The sequence below is a fragment of the Canis lupus genome, chromosome 28, assembly GCF_011100685.1.
Source record: "Canis lupus familiaris isolate Mischka breed German Shepherd chromosome 28, alternate assembly UU_Cfam_GSD_1.0, whole genome shotgun sequence".
Taxonomy (NCBI): Eukaryota; Metazoa; Chordata; class Mammalia; order Carnivora; family Canidae; genus Canis; species Canis lupus.
Genome location: NC_049249.1, coordinates 35,267,595 through 35,281,005, shown reverse-complemented (window position 1 = coordinate 35,281,005; position 13,411 = coordinate 35,267,595). Strand labels below are relative to the sequence as shown.

At 38.5% G+C, this 13,411-nt stretch overlaps 1 protein-coding gene across 5 annotated transcripts in view; it reads right to left on the bottom strand.

Annotated features, from left to right (window-relative positions):
- Positions 1-13,411, bottom strand: part of EDRF1 (erythroid differentiation regulatory factor 1) — a 43,523-nt gene that overhangs the window by 17,239 nt on the left and 12,873 nt on the right. For all 5 annotated transcript variants that reach the window (XM_038579073.1, XM_038579071.1, XM_038579070.1 and 2 more), the window contains 10 exons: positions 12,384-12,531; positions 12,199-12,307; positions 11,804-11,915; positions 9,760-10,020; positions 7,286-7,357; positions 6,861-7,011; positions 4,460-4,648; positions 3,909-4,109; positions 2,274-2,492; positions 310-533 (listed from right to left, as the gene is read on the bottom strand). In XM_038579073.1, coding sequence (XP_038435001.1) covers positions 310-533; positions 2,274-2,492; positions 3,909-4,109; positions 4,460-4,648; positions 6,861-7,011; positions 7,286-7,357; positions 9,760-10,020; positions 11,804-11,915; positions 12,199-12,307; positions 12,384-12,531 — 1,686 coding nt within the window. The remainder of the gene's footprint in view (positions 1-309; positions 534-2,273; positions 2,493-3,908; positions 4,110-4,459; positions 4,649-6,860; positions 7,012-7,285; positions 7,358-9,759; positions 10,021-11,803; positions 11,916-12,198; positions 12,308-12,383; positions 12,532-13,411) is intronic.

Genomic DNA, 13,411 nt, shown 5'->3' with positions numbered 1-13,411 from the left:
CTGTCCCGTCTCATCACATGAAGCTCCTCTTCCACTTTCTGCACTTTCTGTTATCCTTCTCCACGTCAGCCTTTAATCCACCTGATGTCTTCTCTGCTTATGCCAACATGATTAAGTGAAGTCATCTTTTCAATATGCCACCTTCGATACTAAATTCTTAGCATCCTTCGGTCAGACAATAAGTGTTTTGTCTGTCTCCTCTGCCATCACCACAGTTCTAATTAGTTTTAAAATATTTTCATGGTGCAGTAGCAAAGATAAATGACAATGAGGTATAAATGGATGAGGTTCAACATGCAAGCATGTTACCTTATTATAATACAAGCCTTCTTCTGGGGAGAATTCCCGCTTAAATTCGTCCCCAGCACCACAGTGTGCCTGTGCACAAATCCTCATGAGTCTCCCCGTGTTACACAACAGAAGGGCAGCATTTGTGGCATCATCAATTGACTCAAAGTTGTGAATTCCTTTTTCAAAACATGAAAAGCTTTTTTTCCACAACTGTTGTTCTGCAGTAGATACACTTTTGCTCACTTCACAAAAAAAAAAAAAAAAAAGAAAATCACATGTAAGCAGACATCATTGTCAACTCCGTGTGTCCTGGAATGGATGAGAGGAGGGGGACAGGGACAGGATGGCTAAGGAACCGGCTACATGGAGCCATCGCAGTGACCTGCTCTCATCACACTCCCCTCAAATTTATGATGAGGCCCTAACCCCAATGTGACGGTATTTGAAGATAGGGCCTTTAAAGAGGTAATTAAAGTTAGCCGAGATCCTAAGATGGGGCCCTGATCCCACATGACTGGTGTTCTTCTAAGAGAAACAGATACCAGGAATATGCACAGAGAGAAAACCAGGTTAAGGACAACACGGCAAGAAGACAGCCATCTGCAAGCCACAGAGAGAGGCTTCAGGAAAACACAACCTTGCTGGCACTTGATCCTGGGCTTCCAACTTCCAACTTGTGAGAAATACCATTTCTGCTGTTTAAGCCAACCTATCTGTGATACTCTTTATGGCAGCCTGAGCAGACTCACGTAATACCCTCTTTCACTATGAACTGACTGATATGAAAACAAGCAAAAACATGAGCAAAGCCCTATTTTATAAAGATTCAAAACATCTTGTCCCATGGATTCGTAAAAGGTATGATCTGTGTTGTATCTAATTCTCCTAGGTTTCTACCACTTTGCAGCTCCTTCACGGACTTCCTCCTCCAGAGGCACCTTAAAAGCCCAGGTTCTTATTTCTCAACTAAAAAAAATATACACACACACACATATATAATAAGGAAACACGTTAAAAAGCATGATCTTTGTGTCCCCAAGCACAGTTCATAGATGACCAGGAACACACACACTTCAACTTACCTGCTGTCCCCCTTTCTACCACAGCTCTTTTCCTTCCTCAGGCTGGGTGGTCTTTACATTTGTAGCATTCTCATAGATTCAATCATCTCCTCCCCACATCATCTGAGGGTTGCCCGGCCTATGTCTTGCTAACCCAAACAGCTCTAAATACAGGTTTCTAGTCAACAACTGAGCTAGACCTTCCACTCACATGTCCACACAGATCTCAAACTTGACACAGGCCCAAATCACAAAAGACCACCGGCTGCTACTCTTACCATCCCCTGGACCCTGCATGTCTAGTCCTTCTCAATCTTTCCTGTATCTGCCTATTGATACCATATATCACATACCAATCTACAGAAACCACACCTTTTCCCCCCAAACCCTCTAAAAACCTCACATCAGTAAATGTCTCCTTTCCCCCTCTTTCCTCCTCTTCTACTTTACTGCATCTGTGCTTATAGCATTTTTCAAAGATCTGTATTTCTTACTTTAAGACTTTTTATTTTTAAGTAATCTCTATACCCAACATGGGGCTCAAACTCACAACCCTGAGATCAGGAGTCACCCGCTCTACTGAGCCAGCCCAGCTCCCCAAAGATCTGTAATTCTATCTCTTCCTGACATGAAAGAGAACTATGTTTTAGTCAATGACATACCCAGGAAATAGCCTAGCACAGGGTGGCTGTGCATTTCACTTCTGAACTGATCAGATGAAGAAGGAAGGACAACAAAATGATGAATCTCAAAGAGAAGTGTTTTTTCCTGTTTTTATTTCTCAAGAACTTAATAAAAGATTCTTCAACAGAGCAGTCCTTTCTACATAAAGTGCCACAATTTCTTTTGCTCAGATCATAAAACCAGCACGATTTTCTGACAGAAGTGGCAATGAAGAGAATACTCCAAAGAGATACTCACCCACTCTCTCGCTCTGCAGTGCAGCAGCCTGATTCATGTAAAACACGCCCATCTCATTTCTAATGTTACCCATTCTCTTCAACACTTGTACATAGTGTTCTGGGTTCTGGCTTTTTAAGTCACTGAATTGCAAGATTTCATTAGCAGCTTCATAACATTTACAACTAACTGAAAGCTGACTCTCTAAGTCTGTAGACAAATCAGTTGCCCACGCAAATCCTTGAAAGAAAAAACAGGAAACATTACCGTGAGTTCTGAGAACCCTTATTCTCCTTAGTATCCATATAATCTCATATTTTTAAGACAGTAAAATAAATCCAAAATGGTATGAACCTACTAAGATTCAATCAATACAACTAAAATTTTAAGTTTCACAGTAAAGATCCTTTAATTTAGAAAACTGTATTTTCTTGGACTATTACTGTTTGAAAAAGAAAAGAAAAGAAATATTTTCCTGACTAAAAATACCAAATAATTTCCACGAGCTGGATTTTATCAAGTACACTTGCTGATAGGTGCAGACTTAAAGTTGTTCAGTGACACAAGGTAAAACTTTTTTTTTTTTAATGGAAATAGTTCTTAAAATAAAGCTCTAATTGCTACTAGAGGCTACTTACGTATGTTATGGTTTGCGTATCAGTTTACCTCACTGAAGCTGCTGCTATCTAAGCTCTCAGAGACTTAAACATGGCATCATCTAGTAGAACTGGAATAAACTTAGGTACAGGGCCCAAATTCAAGGGGAAAAAAGGGAGCACTCCTGCTGATAACACAGGCATATGTGAGAGAATGTCTCTCTCACAAGGAAGTGATTTAAAGGAAATGAATTTGATGAAAGCAGTAAAAACAGTGAAGATTTTCTCACTGAGTATCTGAAAATAAAATGATCATTTGAGAAACTCAGAAGAAGAGAAGGTGAAGAAAGAGGGCAAAAGTGAGGAAATACTCCATTCCTCCCCAATGTACTTCTCTAGATGGTAAGAGAGATGGATGGATATCAAATAACATCAATGCTTTAAAAGCAAAATACGACAATGCCATGATATGTTACAAAGATGATTTTGTAGCTCATTTACTGCCCTGACTGTAGTGAGCTTATGACTGTACTAAGTATAAAGCCGCTGTGGATGATTTCTCCTATTTTCTAGTTTTAAAATCTGACAACTCCAAAACAAAGTAAAATATCCAGTAAGACAGTCAGCTATGAACTAAGTTTTAAAAAATGATCTCTGGATCTGAGCCCCCCAGAAACTCTTCAGAAGGTAATTCATTCCCTTTTACCAACTGTTACTCTTTTTCAAAAGAAAATCATGGCTTGGTTTGCTGATTACAAAATCACCTAGGAAAATCTCATGAAAAGACAAAAAAAAGTACAAAGCCAACACAACTCTAAGAGAGCTTATTTTACCTTTAGTCTAGTTGTATAATTAGTAATTTAAAAATATTTCAAAACCATTTTACATACAAATACATGAGAGATCATGCTCAATTTTAAAATTAAGAAATCAAGGGAATATAACACACTGCAATATCAAAACACTAACATTTCTGCCACTTTCCTGGACATACTCCAATAAACATACACTGGATGGAATAATCCCAATGTGAATTGAACGCTGTGTCTCACTGGCATACCTTGACAACTGGACTCTCTGTGGAGGCTGTGTAATATCTCCTGATCTTCTTTTGTTTGATAATTAAACTCTTCAAGATGTGCTGCTCTGTTGTTTGCATTCTGGGCCAGCATTAGTTGGATGTCACCACAGAGTGTCAAATATTGAGACAGAAACAGTAGCACTTCAGAAAGCATGTTGGTGCAGAGACAGCAATAAGTATCTAGGTAGAATGGACGGGAAAGACAAAAACACTAGTGTATTAAAAATTAATGGATACAGTGAATATTCAGAAAATTTGTTACCAGTTGAAAGCTATGTACCACTGTATCTATTCTAAGTTCATGTTATGTCAGATACCCTATATGGCTTCACATATTTCAAAAGGAAGAGATAACCACTCAGAACAGAAAATAAAATACTAAGTAACACATTCAAGACTAGAAAAAAATTATTTCAAAATTAAATTTTACAACAGCAGTAGGAGTAAAATTTCACTGTGATTCTGGTGCCTTTACTACTCCCCTCCTAATGTCCCCTCCCAATTAAGTGTATTAATTTACAATGACTTACCATGGCTCTGCAAGGCTAATTTAATGTATCGTAATGCTCTTCCGTATTTCTGAAGACTCATTGCAGCATCAGACAAAACATAATAGGCCTTTGATGACTTGAGAATCAGCTGGAGTTTCATTTTATGTTGCCAAGAACCAGGGATCATTCCAGATTGACTGGAATAATTACCCTTCTGAAGGGAGCCCACTGACATTGCGGGGGGGAGGGGGGGCAGGAGAAAAAGCACATTTTATTTGAATGTAAGTCTCACTATAAGAAAATAATTTGTTTCTTGATAGAAACAGTCCAGGCTTAGGTACTACAGCTACAACAAGACAAGTAAATACTGTGCTTTACTACTTTATAACAGAGTAAAATGGCAGTGTTTCAACAGACCCTCATAGGGATTTCTGAAGGCCCCCTGCTGCCTTTAACACCATTGTTCTCTTTTAGGGTCACTGACATAACTGAACCCATGACTGGCATGTCCTTTCTCCAGCTGTGTGTCAATCTGCCAGAAAATTTACCTTCCTAAAATAAGCTTGAATTATGGTGAAACCCCTGTTCTAGAACACTGAAATGACTCCACACTACTTGTTAAATCCTGCCTAGGCATCTTAGCCCACTTGCTATGTGACATTTTTGTCTTCCTCCCCCAGTATTCCACCCATACTGCCCATTAGCCAAAGTCAAGTTACTGCTTGTTGCCCATAGAGATGCCTATTTTTTCCATCTCCCCTAGTGGACGGTTTCCTCCACCAGGAACACTATCTAAAGTCCAGACTACTGGGATCCCTGGGTGGCGCAGTGGTTTAGCGCCTGCCTTTGGCCCGGGGCGTGATCCTGGAGACCCGGGATCGAATCCCACGTCGGGCTCCCGGTGCATGGAGCCTGCTTCTCCCTCTGCCTGTGTCTCTGCCTCTCTCTCTCTCTATCATAAATAAATAAAAAAATTTAAAAAAAAAAAAATAAAGTCCAGACTACTACTACCTTCTTCATCTAATAAATGATCCCTTTTGTGCCAAGCACTGTGCTAAGCACCAGAAACTATGACATGAAGTTCTAAGTTCTCCATCCTTGGAAAAATCTCACAATAGAGGCAGAGACAGGCTGCTAACACAAACCACTGGAAAATCTATTAAGTGCAACTACATAGGTAACAACAAAATGCTATAGGAGTCCCCCCTCCCCAGTCTTTCCACCTCAAGATTTCTCATTTTCTGATCAGTGACAGCATGAATCTTTCAAAGCAATGAAAGGTACTTACAATCTTTATTAGGTTTTAACTGTGCATGTATTTTTTTCCTCTGCTATTGTATGCATTTTCTGTGTGTGAGGCATCGTGAGAACACCAGAAATGAATTAGACACAACTTTTGCTCACAACTGTATTGGTGTGTGTGCATAAGACCATTCAACACAGCTAACTGTGACATAAGGCAGGCTTCAGTAAGTGCTCAAGGACTAAGTAGTAAGGGGATCAATTCTGACTAGAGATGGAGCAAGCATAAATCTCTTGAATATCAGCAGGATTTTCAACAGCTGAGTTGGGGATGAAGGAAGAGAAAAGGCATTAAAAAAATACCATAAAAAAGGCAGAGATGTCTCAAGTCCTGGTTCCCCTCACTGTATAAAGGCTCAAGCCTGGCACATAGGAAACTACATAAAATGCTAGGGCAATAAATTTCCTCCCCCCACATACAACTTATGTTCATGAAAAGAAAAAAGTCAGGAAAGGTCTTTCAAGCATACAGGTTTTCAAAGCATTTTTTTAAAAACTGGTTTTTAAAAACTCCACATGTTCTTCATGAAGTGATTTCCTGAGGGACATATCAGACAATTTATAAGTGACCTTTCTAGCTTACTCAAGGACCACTCGGTAACAAAAGCCAACAACCCTATGGTGCTTATTATGTGCACTGTTCTAAGCACTTCACACACATATTAATTCATTTAATCCATATAAGAAACTTTAAAGTAAGTACTATTGTCTCCATTTTGAGAGAGAGAGAGAAAAAAAACAAAAAACAAAAAAACACAAGGCTCAGAAAAGTGGAACTTGCCCTAGCAAAGCCAAGATCTGAAGCTAGGCAGTTTGGTTCCAAAATCCGCTCTTAAACACTCCACTGCTTTTACTGAAGCAGTAATTTCTTACGAGAACCCTACTGAGCTGAAGGCATTAGCTCCTCACTCCAGGAAACTGGAAGAAGCGGAATTTATTAGGAATAGCTATAAAGGGTCAAAATTATTCTTTGTTTTATATTTTGAATGAAACTGTATTTTCCGCTACTTTCCATTCACAGGATATCCTTATCCTGAATTCCTTTCAATGAATGCCTTAATTGACGTGTCTGCTGTTGATAAAGGACTAGTATACTATTCTATAGAAAAGTCCCTATTTGCACATCAATTCAACTTACTTTTGTCCAAAAACAAGGCCATCTGCTTTTCCAGACCCTCAGGACCCCCTCTTGTGGATTCATCTTCATATTTTAATGGGATTGGAGTGTTGGGGTCAGCTGCAGGAAGGTCGCTTTCTTTTTTAATGCTGCTATCCACAGATTTTAACCCCTTTAAAAAAGGAGAAACATTTACTATACACACAACTGAAGGTCAACTAGAAACTAAATGTAAGGCGCTGAACATATTTAGGAGAATTTAAATTTTGAAAACAGACTTGAAAGGACTACATTTTACTTGAAAGGGAAAAAGTAATTTTCACTTTCTGCTTAAAAAGAAAAGAGCAGAGTATCATTCAGAGTAACGTTCAGACACCGATAAACAAGAGCTATGTGCATACCAAGTACAAGTTTACTGAAACGACGAAGGCGAAATTAAGACATACCTCCAGAACATAGCTAAGCACAAGTCTACAGCGCTCCTCTGTGTCATGGCAGACTGGAAATGTGCAACTGGGCTTTAGAAACAAACATTTAAAATGATTAATATGCTGCCCACATGACAAATTCCACAGCTCTCAGCTCCCAAGAATTACCAAAATTCTACACATCAATAATTTCAAAATTTGCTTGTGTATTCAGTTTCAGGAGGTAACAGGCACTAAGATAAATGTACTGCTTTAATTGCAGATAAAATTGCCATAAGCATCAACAAAAACCTTGCCTAATAAAAAGATCTTCCAAAGTATATGTTACTTGAAATTCTTAAATTTTAAAAATAATTTTATTATGGCAAGAAAAAAGCAAAAATGTGAGTAATGCTTTAGGTAAATGTATATCTAATCTAATGGGTGAGTTTAATCCCTAATTAGCACTGATACTTGGTAACACACAGTTAACAGTATCATCAATTTAGCACTACGTTAATTATCACCAATGGTCTCATTGTACAAATTATATGCTTAATTATGAGCAGAACCAGTAAACCTACATCTACTAAGTGATCTTATGTGTAAGGGCCTCTGTGAGGCATTTCATTTTCGGTGAATCCTGCAAGGCCGAGGACTCTTCCCATTTTGCATCAATCATAGATGTTAAGGAACCTGTCCATGGACACAGTCATTGAGCTGGAAATGAGATGCTGAAGCCATGCTGACTATACTTTCAGAAGTACATGTATTAGGTGAAGCTAACTAAAGACCAGTTTATATGAATACTAAGACTGCATTATTTTAGTGCTTTAGATATTAATAAAAGTGCTGTTATCTGTAAAGAAAAAAAAAACAAACCCACAACAAAACTATAAACTAACATACTACTATACTATGTCTTTGTCATCTACTTGCCCCATAAATCTAGGGCCTTGTGTTACGATGCCTGAATACACAGAAGTTTTGCCATCAGTAATTTTGTTTATAATCAGAAAAAATTTTTAAAAAATTCCACTGTGGGTTTCAAGCTGAAAGTGCACTAAAACTCAGATGAACAGTTAAGAACTTTTCCTGTAGTCATTTAAAATATTTCCCAAGTACACATTAAACTTTCTACACATGGGAGATTAAAGAATGTCCATACATTAAGGGAACTTCTGTTTCCGTGAAGGGAAAAAACACAAACTTCAGATACATATTATGATCTCCATGAAGGAGATGAAAACATAGCATCCTTTGGCTAGAGTGATCAGGGAAGATCTTTGGAAGGAGGGACATTTCCATTAAGACACAAGGCTTAAAAAAGGCAGCCATGAAAACTGAGACGGGCCAAGCAGAAGCAACAGCAGATGCCTCCTCAAGATGGGCATGATCTTGATGAGCCTGAGGCAGGAAAAAAGGCAAGTGGCTCTGGTAAATGAGAGGGGAAAGTGAAGGAAGAGTCAAAAAGACAGGTAATGTTTAAGGGTGACAGAGAGGTGTCCTCTAAAAACCTATCTGGATATAAGGTCTCTGTCTGAAAGTTAAACCCCGAGCTTACGTTAAGAGATTATCTGTATATGTGACTGTATTTCAGTGCTGGGAACAGTCAGTCTTTTAAGGCTGATTTAGATCTGTTCACAGACAGGTAGGACTGGAAAGTAATTAGGATTTAGGGAACTGAAATTTAGTTCTACTTTCTGGAAAAAGACCAATGGTAGGATAGTCAATGCAATCCATGTCAACAGAACTTAAAGGGTAGGAAGTTGTTAGAGTCTATCTGACCTTGACAAGACCAGAGATAGGACTAATCTAGCTGATATGGCCCAGTCACTGCAATAGCACTGGGATAAGGTACTGGCTTCCCCACAAATGGATCAACAAGCCACCCCATTTTCTATGCTTATTCTATGTTCACCAAGCAATCTACACGTTCAGTATCCCAGCAACCTATCAACTGAGAATGAATATCCTGGTGAAGAGACAGGATTATACACTGGTCACTGCAAAAGAAAATCACATAAAAATTAATATATTGATGTATGGTTTATATGTTGTCTACCATTGGCTTGCACATGGGATCAGCTACCCTAGGGTAATTATAAAACAGGTTTTAGTATTCATAAATCTAATGATTACTAGGCCCTGGACTATGAAGAATCATTACTAAATGTTTTTTTTTTTTTTTTTTTTTTTTTGAGAGACAGAGAGAGAGAGAGAGAGAGAGAGAGAGAGAAAGCGAGCACATGTGCAAGAGCACACACAACCAGGAGGGGCAGAGGAAGAGGGAGAGAGAATCTGAAGCCGACTCTGAGCTGAGCATGGAGCCTGACACAGGATTTGATCTCAGGACCCTGAAATTATGACCTGAACTGAAACCGAGAATTGTATGCTTAACCAAATGTGCCATCCAGGTACCCTAGTAATGCCATCTTTTGAGAGGCTAGTTGTATTCAATTAATAACTGTTTTTCCACTTATAAAACTTGAAAACAATTTTACCATGCTTACTCGGATTTGATGAATGGATTTGTATTTTTCTGGAACCGACAATTCTCCAACAGACTTAATAATAGCTACTGCTTTGTTATCATCCGAGGGATCAGAACTGGTGCTATAGGATCCATTTTCATCGCTGTCTGGCATCTCTTCCTCCTCTTCACTGTAACTTTCATCAGAATTCTCATTTAAAGGAGATTCTGAACTTTCTTCTTTTTTAGGTTCATCTAATTGAAAAAGTTCTGAAAGCATGTAATTGGCTGAAGCAATAATCTTATAAAAAAAAAAGAAATACATGTGATTGTCATCAAAACTGAGCATTCTAAAGTGGCATGAATTTTACTAATGTACTAACAAATTTTAGGAGGTCTTCAAAGAGGCTATTTCCACACTGTTACACAAAGAACAAATCAAAGTTCTCAATGCTCTGAAGGCTCTCCATAAAATCTTCATGGGTTGATATACTTATTTCCTGTAATTATTCCATCTCCAGCCCTCTGTCTTTAAAAAAAGGTGGCAACTGGAGACAAAAGTTTTCAGAGTGTCATAACTAAAATATTAGCAAGATAACACTCCATATTAGCTGAGAATCCAGAATTTCTCTTTAATAAGGGTCTAATAAGCAACTAATATTTATTGCATGTTCTTTGGTTCCAGGGGGGAAAAGCCCCACCAGCTTCACGAAGGAAAAGTCTACCCCGGCATCTCTTAAAATGAGCATTTACGTACCATCATTATTTACTCTACTCTATTATCTGTTATTTATTCTTTTTTTTAAATTAATTATTTATTTATGATAATCACACAGAGAGAGAGAGAGAGAGAGAGAGGCAGAGACACAGGCAGAGGGAGAAGCAGGCTCCATGCACCGGGAGCCCGACGTGGGATTTGATCCCGGGTCTCCAGGATCGCGCCCTGGGCCAAAGGCAGGCGCCAAACCGCTGCACCACCCAGGGATCCCTATCTGTTATTTATTCTTGATCACAAACATTCCATAGTTTTAACACCTTTTCCTAACTTTCACATAAACTATTCAGTTTTTGCTAAACACCACGATCTCAATCATCAAGTTTTTCTGTCTCCAAAATAAACTTATATATCCAACTGGATATGGCTACAATTAAAATTAACTTGGATCTTTAAAAAAACGTTGCATATGCTACATGCCTTTCCTAATATAAACAGGATTTTACACCAAAAAGTGGATGTCAGACTCAAACAACTGAGGGTAAGAGTGGTAAAGTCGTGCAGCATGTGACTAGAAGATTATTTTAAGAGATGCTTTTATGTACTGAAGGGTACAGAGCGTGAACCTTATTTATACAACAAAGTGTTAACATCCATTTGTGTAAATGGATCTTTAAAAAAATATTGTAAAATACTTTTCCACCTTTTAGAAGCGTTAAAGGAAAAAAACAGCAGCACTGTTAAAATTACATGAGTTCTAAAATGAGAGAATAGTGTTATCCAAAAGAAATGTAGTGTCAGCCAGCCACATAGGAAATTCTGAATTTCTTGTGGCTAAATTATAAAAAGTCTGGTGAAATTAATTTTAATAAATTGGTTCAGTAACACAAAATATTATCATTTCAACATGCAATGTGTACACACAACCTTCAAATTTTTTTTTAAAAGATTTATTTATTCACGATAGACAGAGAGAGAGAGAGAGAGAGGCAGAGACACAGGCAGAGGGAGAAGCAGGCTCCATGCTGGGAGCCCGACGCGGGACTCGATCCTGGGACTCCAGGATCGCGCCCTGGGCCAAAGGCAGGCGCCAAACCGCCGTGCCACCCAGGGATCCCCCAACCTTCAAAATTTAATGTGTAGTTTACATTTAAAGCAATTTCAATTCAGATTAAGTACATTTTTTTTTCATGGATTAAGCACATTTTAAGTGCTCGATAGCCACATGTGGTTATCAGTTACCATAACAAATAGGGCATGAATTAAATGGCTTTAAAGTCTAGGCAACTATCTTTCAGAATGCTAGGATACTTTTATTTTTTTCAGAATGCTAGAATATTTTTAAAGAGTATATAAATGTTAATCTTACTTGAGGATGTCTGCTTTTGTCCAACAATTTAACACAATTAAGAAGCAATGTTCTAATGGTTCCATAGTGTTTCTTATTTTGATTCTTCTTCATCATCATGTTGCAAGCAACCCTAAAAAAATTGTTTATATCAACTTTACACCCCATTCTTCATTCTCTACGAAACTCAAGTATAAGCATGCTCTTCTTACCTTCCAATAGAATAAGACATATAAGAAACAATACCATATTTTTAAATATAGTATTTACTCTCCCCCAAGTTGACTTTGTATGGCCTGTATACATATATACACACTTCGTTTCTTAAGCCACAGAAATGTAAAATGTGCCTTAACCTGGATACTGTGGCTGTACACTTTAAAATTTTCAATAAGGCTACTTCTTCAAGCACTCACTTATATAAGAGAATAGCCACCGGCATTGTGAATGGATTCTGGTACTTGTCTTCAGTTTCTTCACAAAGAGTAGTGAGATCATAGAGCTTCACTATATCACTGCCACTTGCTGAAAACAAAAACAAAACTCAGTTCACCAGAGCCACTGATATCAATTATTACTGTTCATTCAAGAAGGGATTTACCTTTAAATAGCCAATAGGTATGTCCTTCTTTGGTACAGTTTGATTTTAGAAATGATAAAATATTCTGTGCAATGTCTTTTATGACTTTCGTAGAAAAGTTCGAGTTTTCCAAATTGGGAATCTCTTCAGTTTTTATCATTTCATACTTCTGTAAAACATAGACCGAATGCAGTTTCAGAGAAAACCTAGGCAGCAATCCTTTTTTTAAAATGGAACCAAATACAGAAATCCTGCCATCAGAGAGCTATGCAGCCCAGAAGAGCTTAAACTGCTGGCTTTTGATCTTTTTTATTCCTCTAATATTCCAGAGGAGTCTGACCCACATGTCAGCTATTCTGTAGGCTTAGCACAGAAATAAGTCTCAAGAGAGAATCTCCACCAATTTGGAACCACAGATTTAGGCATGGTCCTACTTCTGTTCTCCTGTGGAGCAGCGCATGGCATACACGCCCTTCTATTCTCCTGGTGGTTTTCATCCACAAGGATGGTAGATGAGGGCAGAATTCACCCAGCATGCTCTTCCCCCCAGACACTAGCCTCACTGGGCAAGTCTCTCCAGTAGACACTACTCTTCCCTTGGGCTACAGACTCAACTCCTTTATAGAACTGGAGATGGGGACTAGAGGCAGCAGCTAGAGCAGAGGCCACAAGGACACCTCTGCCAGTACTTTTGAGGCTCCAGTTTTTTTCTAGCTTGTCTTCTGTTCACACTTCCCTAAACACCTCTCACGTTTTCTGAAAACTCTAAGAAACTCCAAATCTATTGGAAAATAAGACCAGTCTCCTAAGGTGAATTTTCATCCTTCTTGGCTCATCTACAGCCCCAAGTCATAATTTCCTTCCTTAAAACACTCCTCCTGGATTTTATACTGTAGTATCTGGGCCACTCTGCCCTTTCAACCCACATGGGGAATGGCTCCAATGTCTGAGTAGAGTAGATTTCCGTGATAATGACGTCCAACAGTATCCAGGCAGATGGCCCCTCAGGTTATTTCTCTAGCTTCATCTTTTCCAATGCCTACAACTTC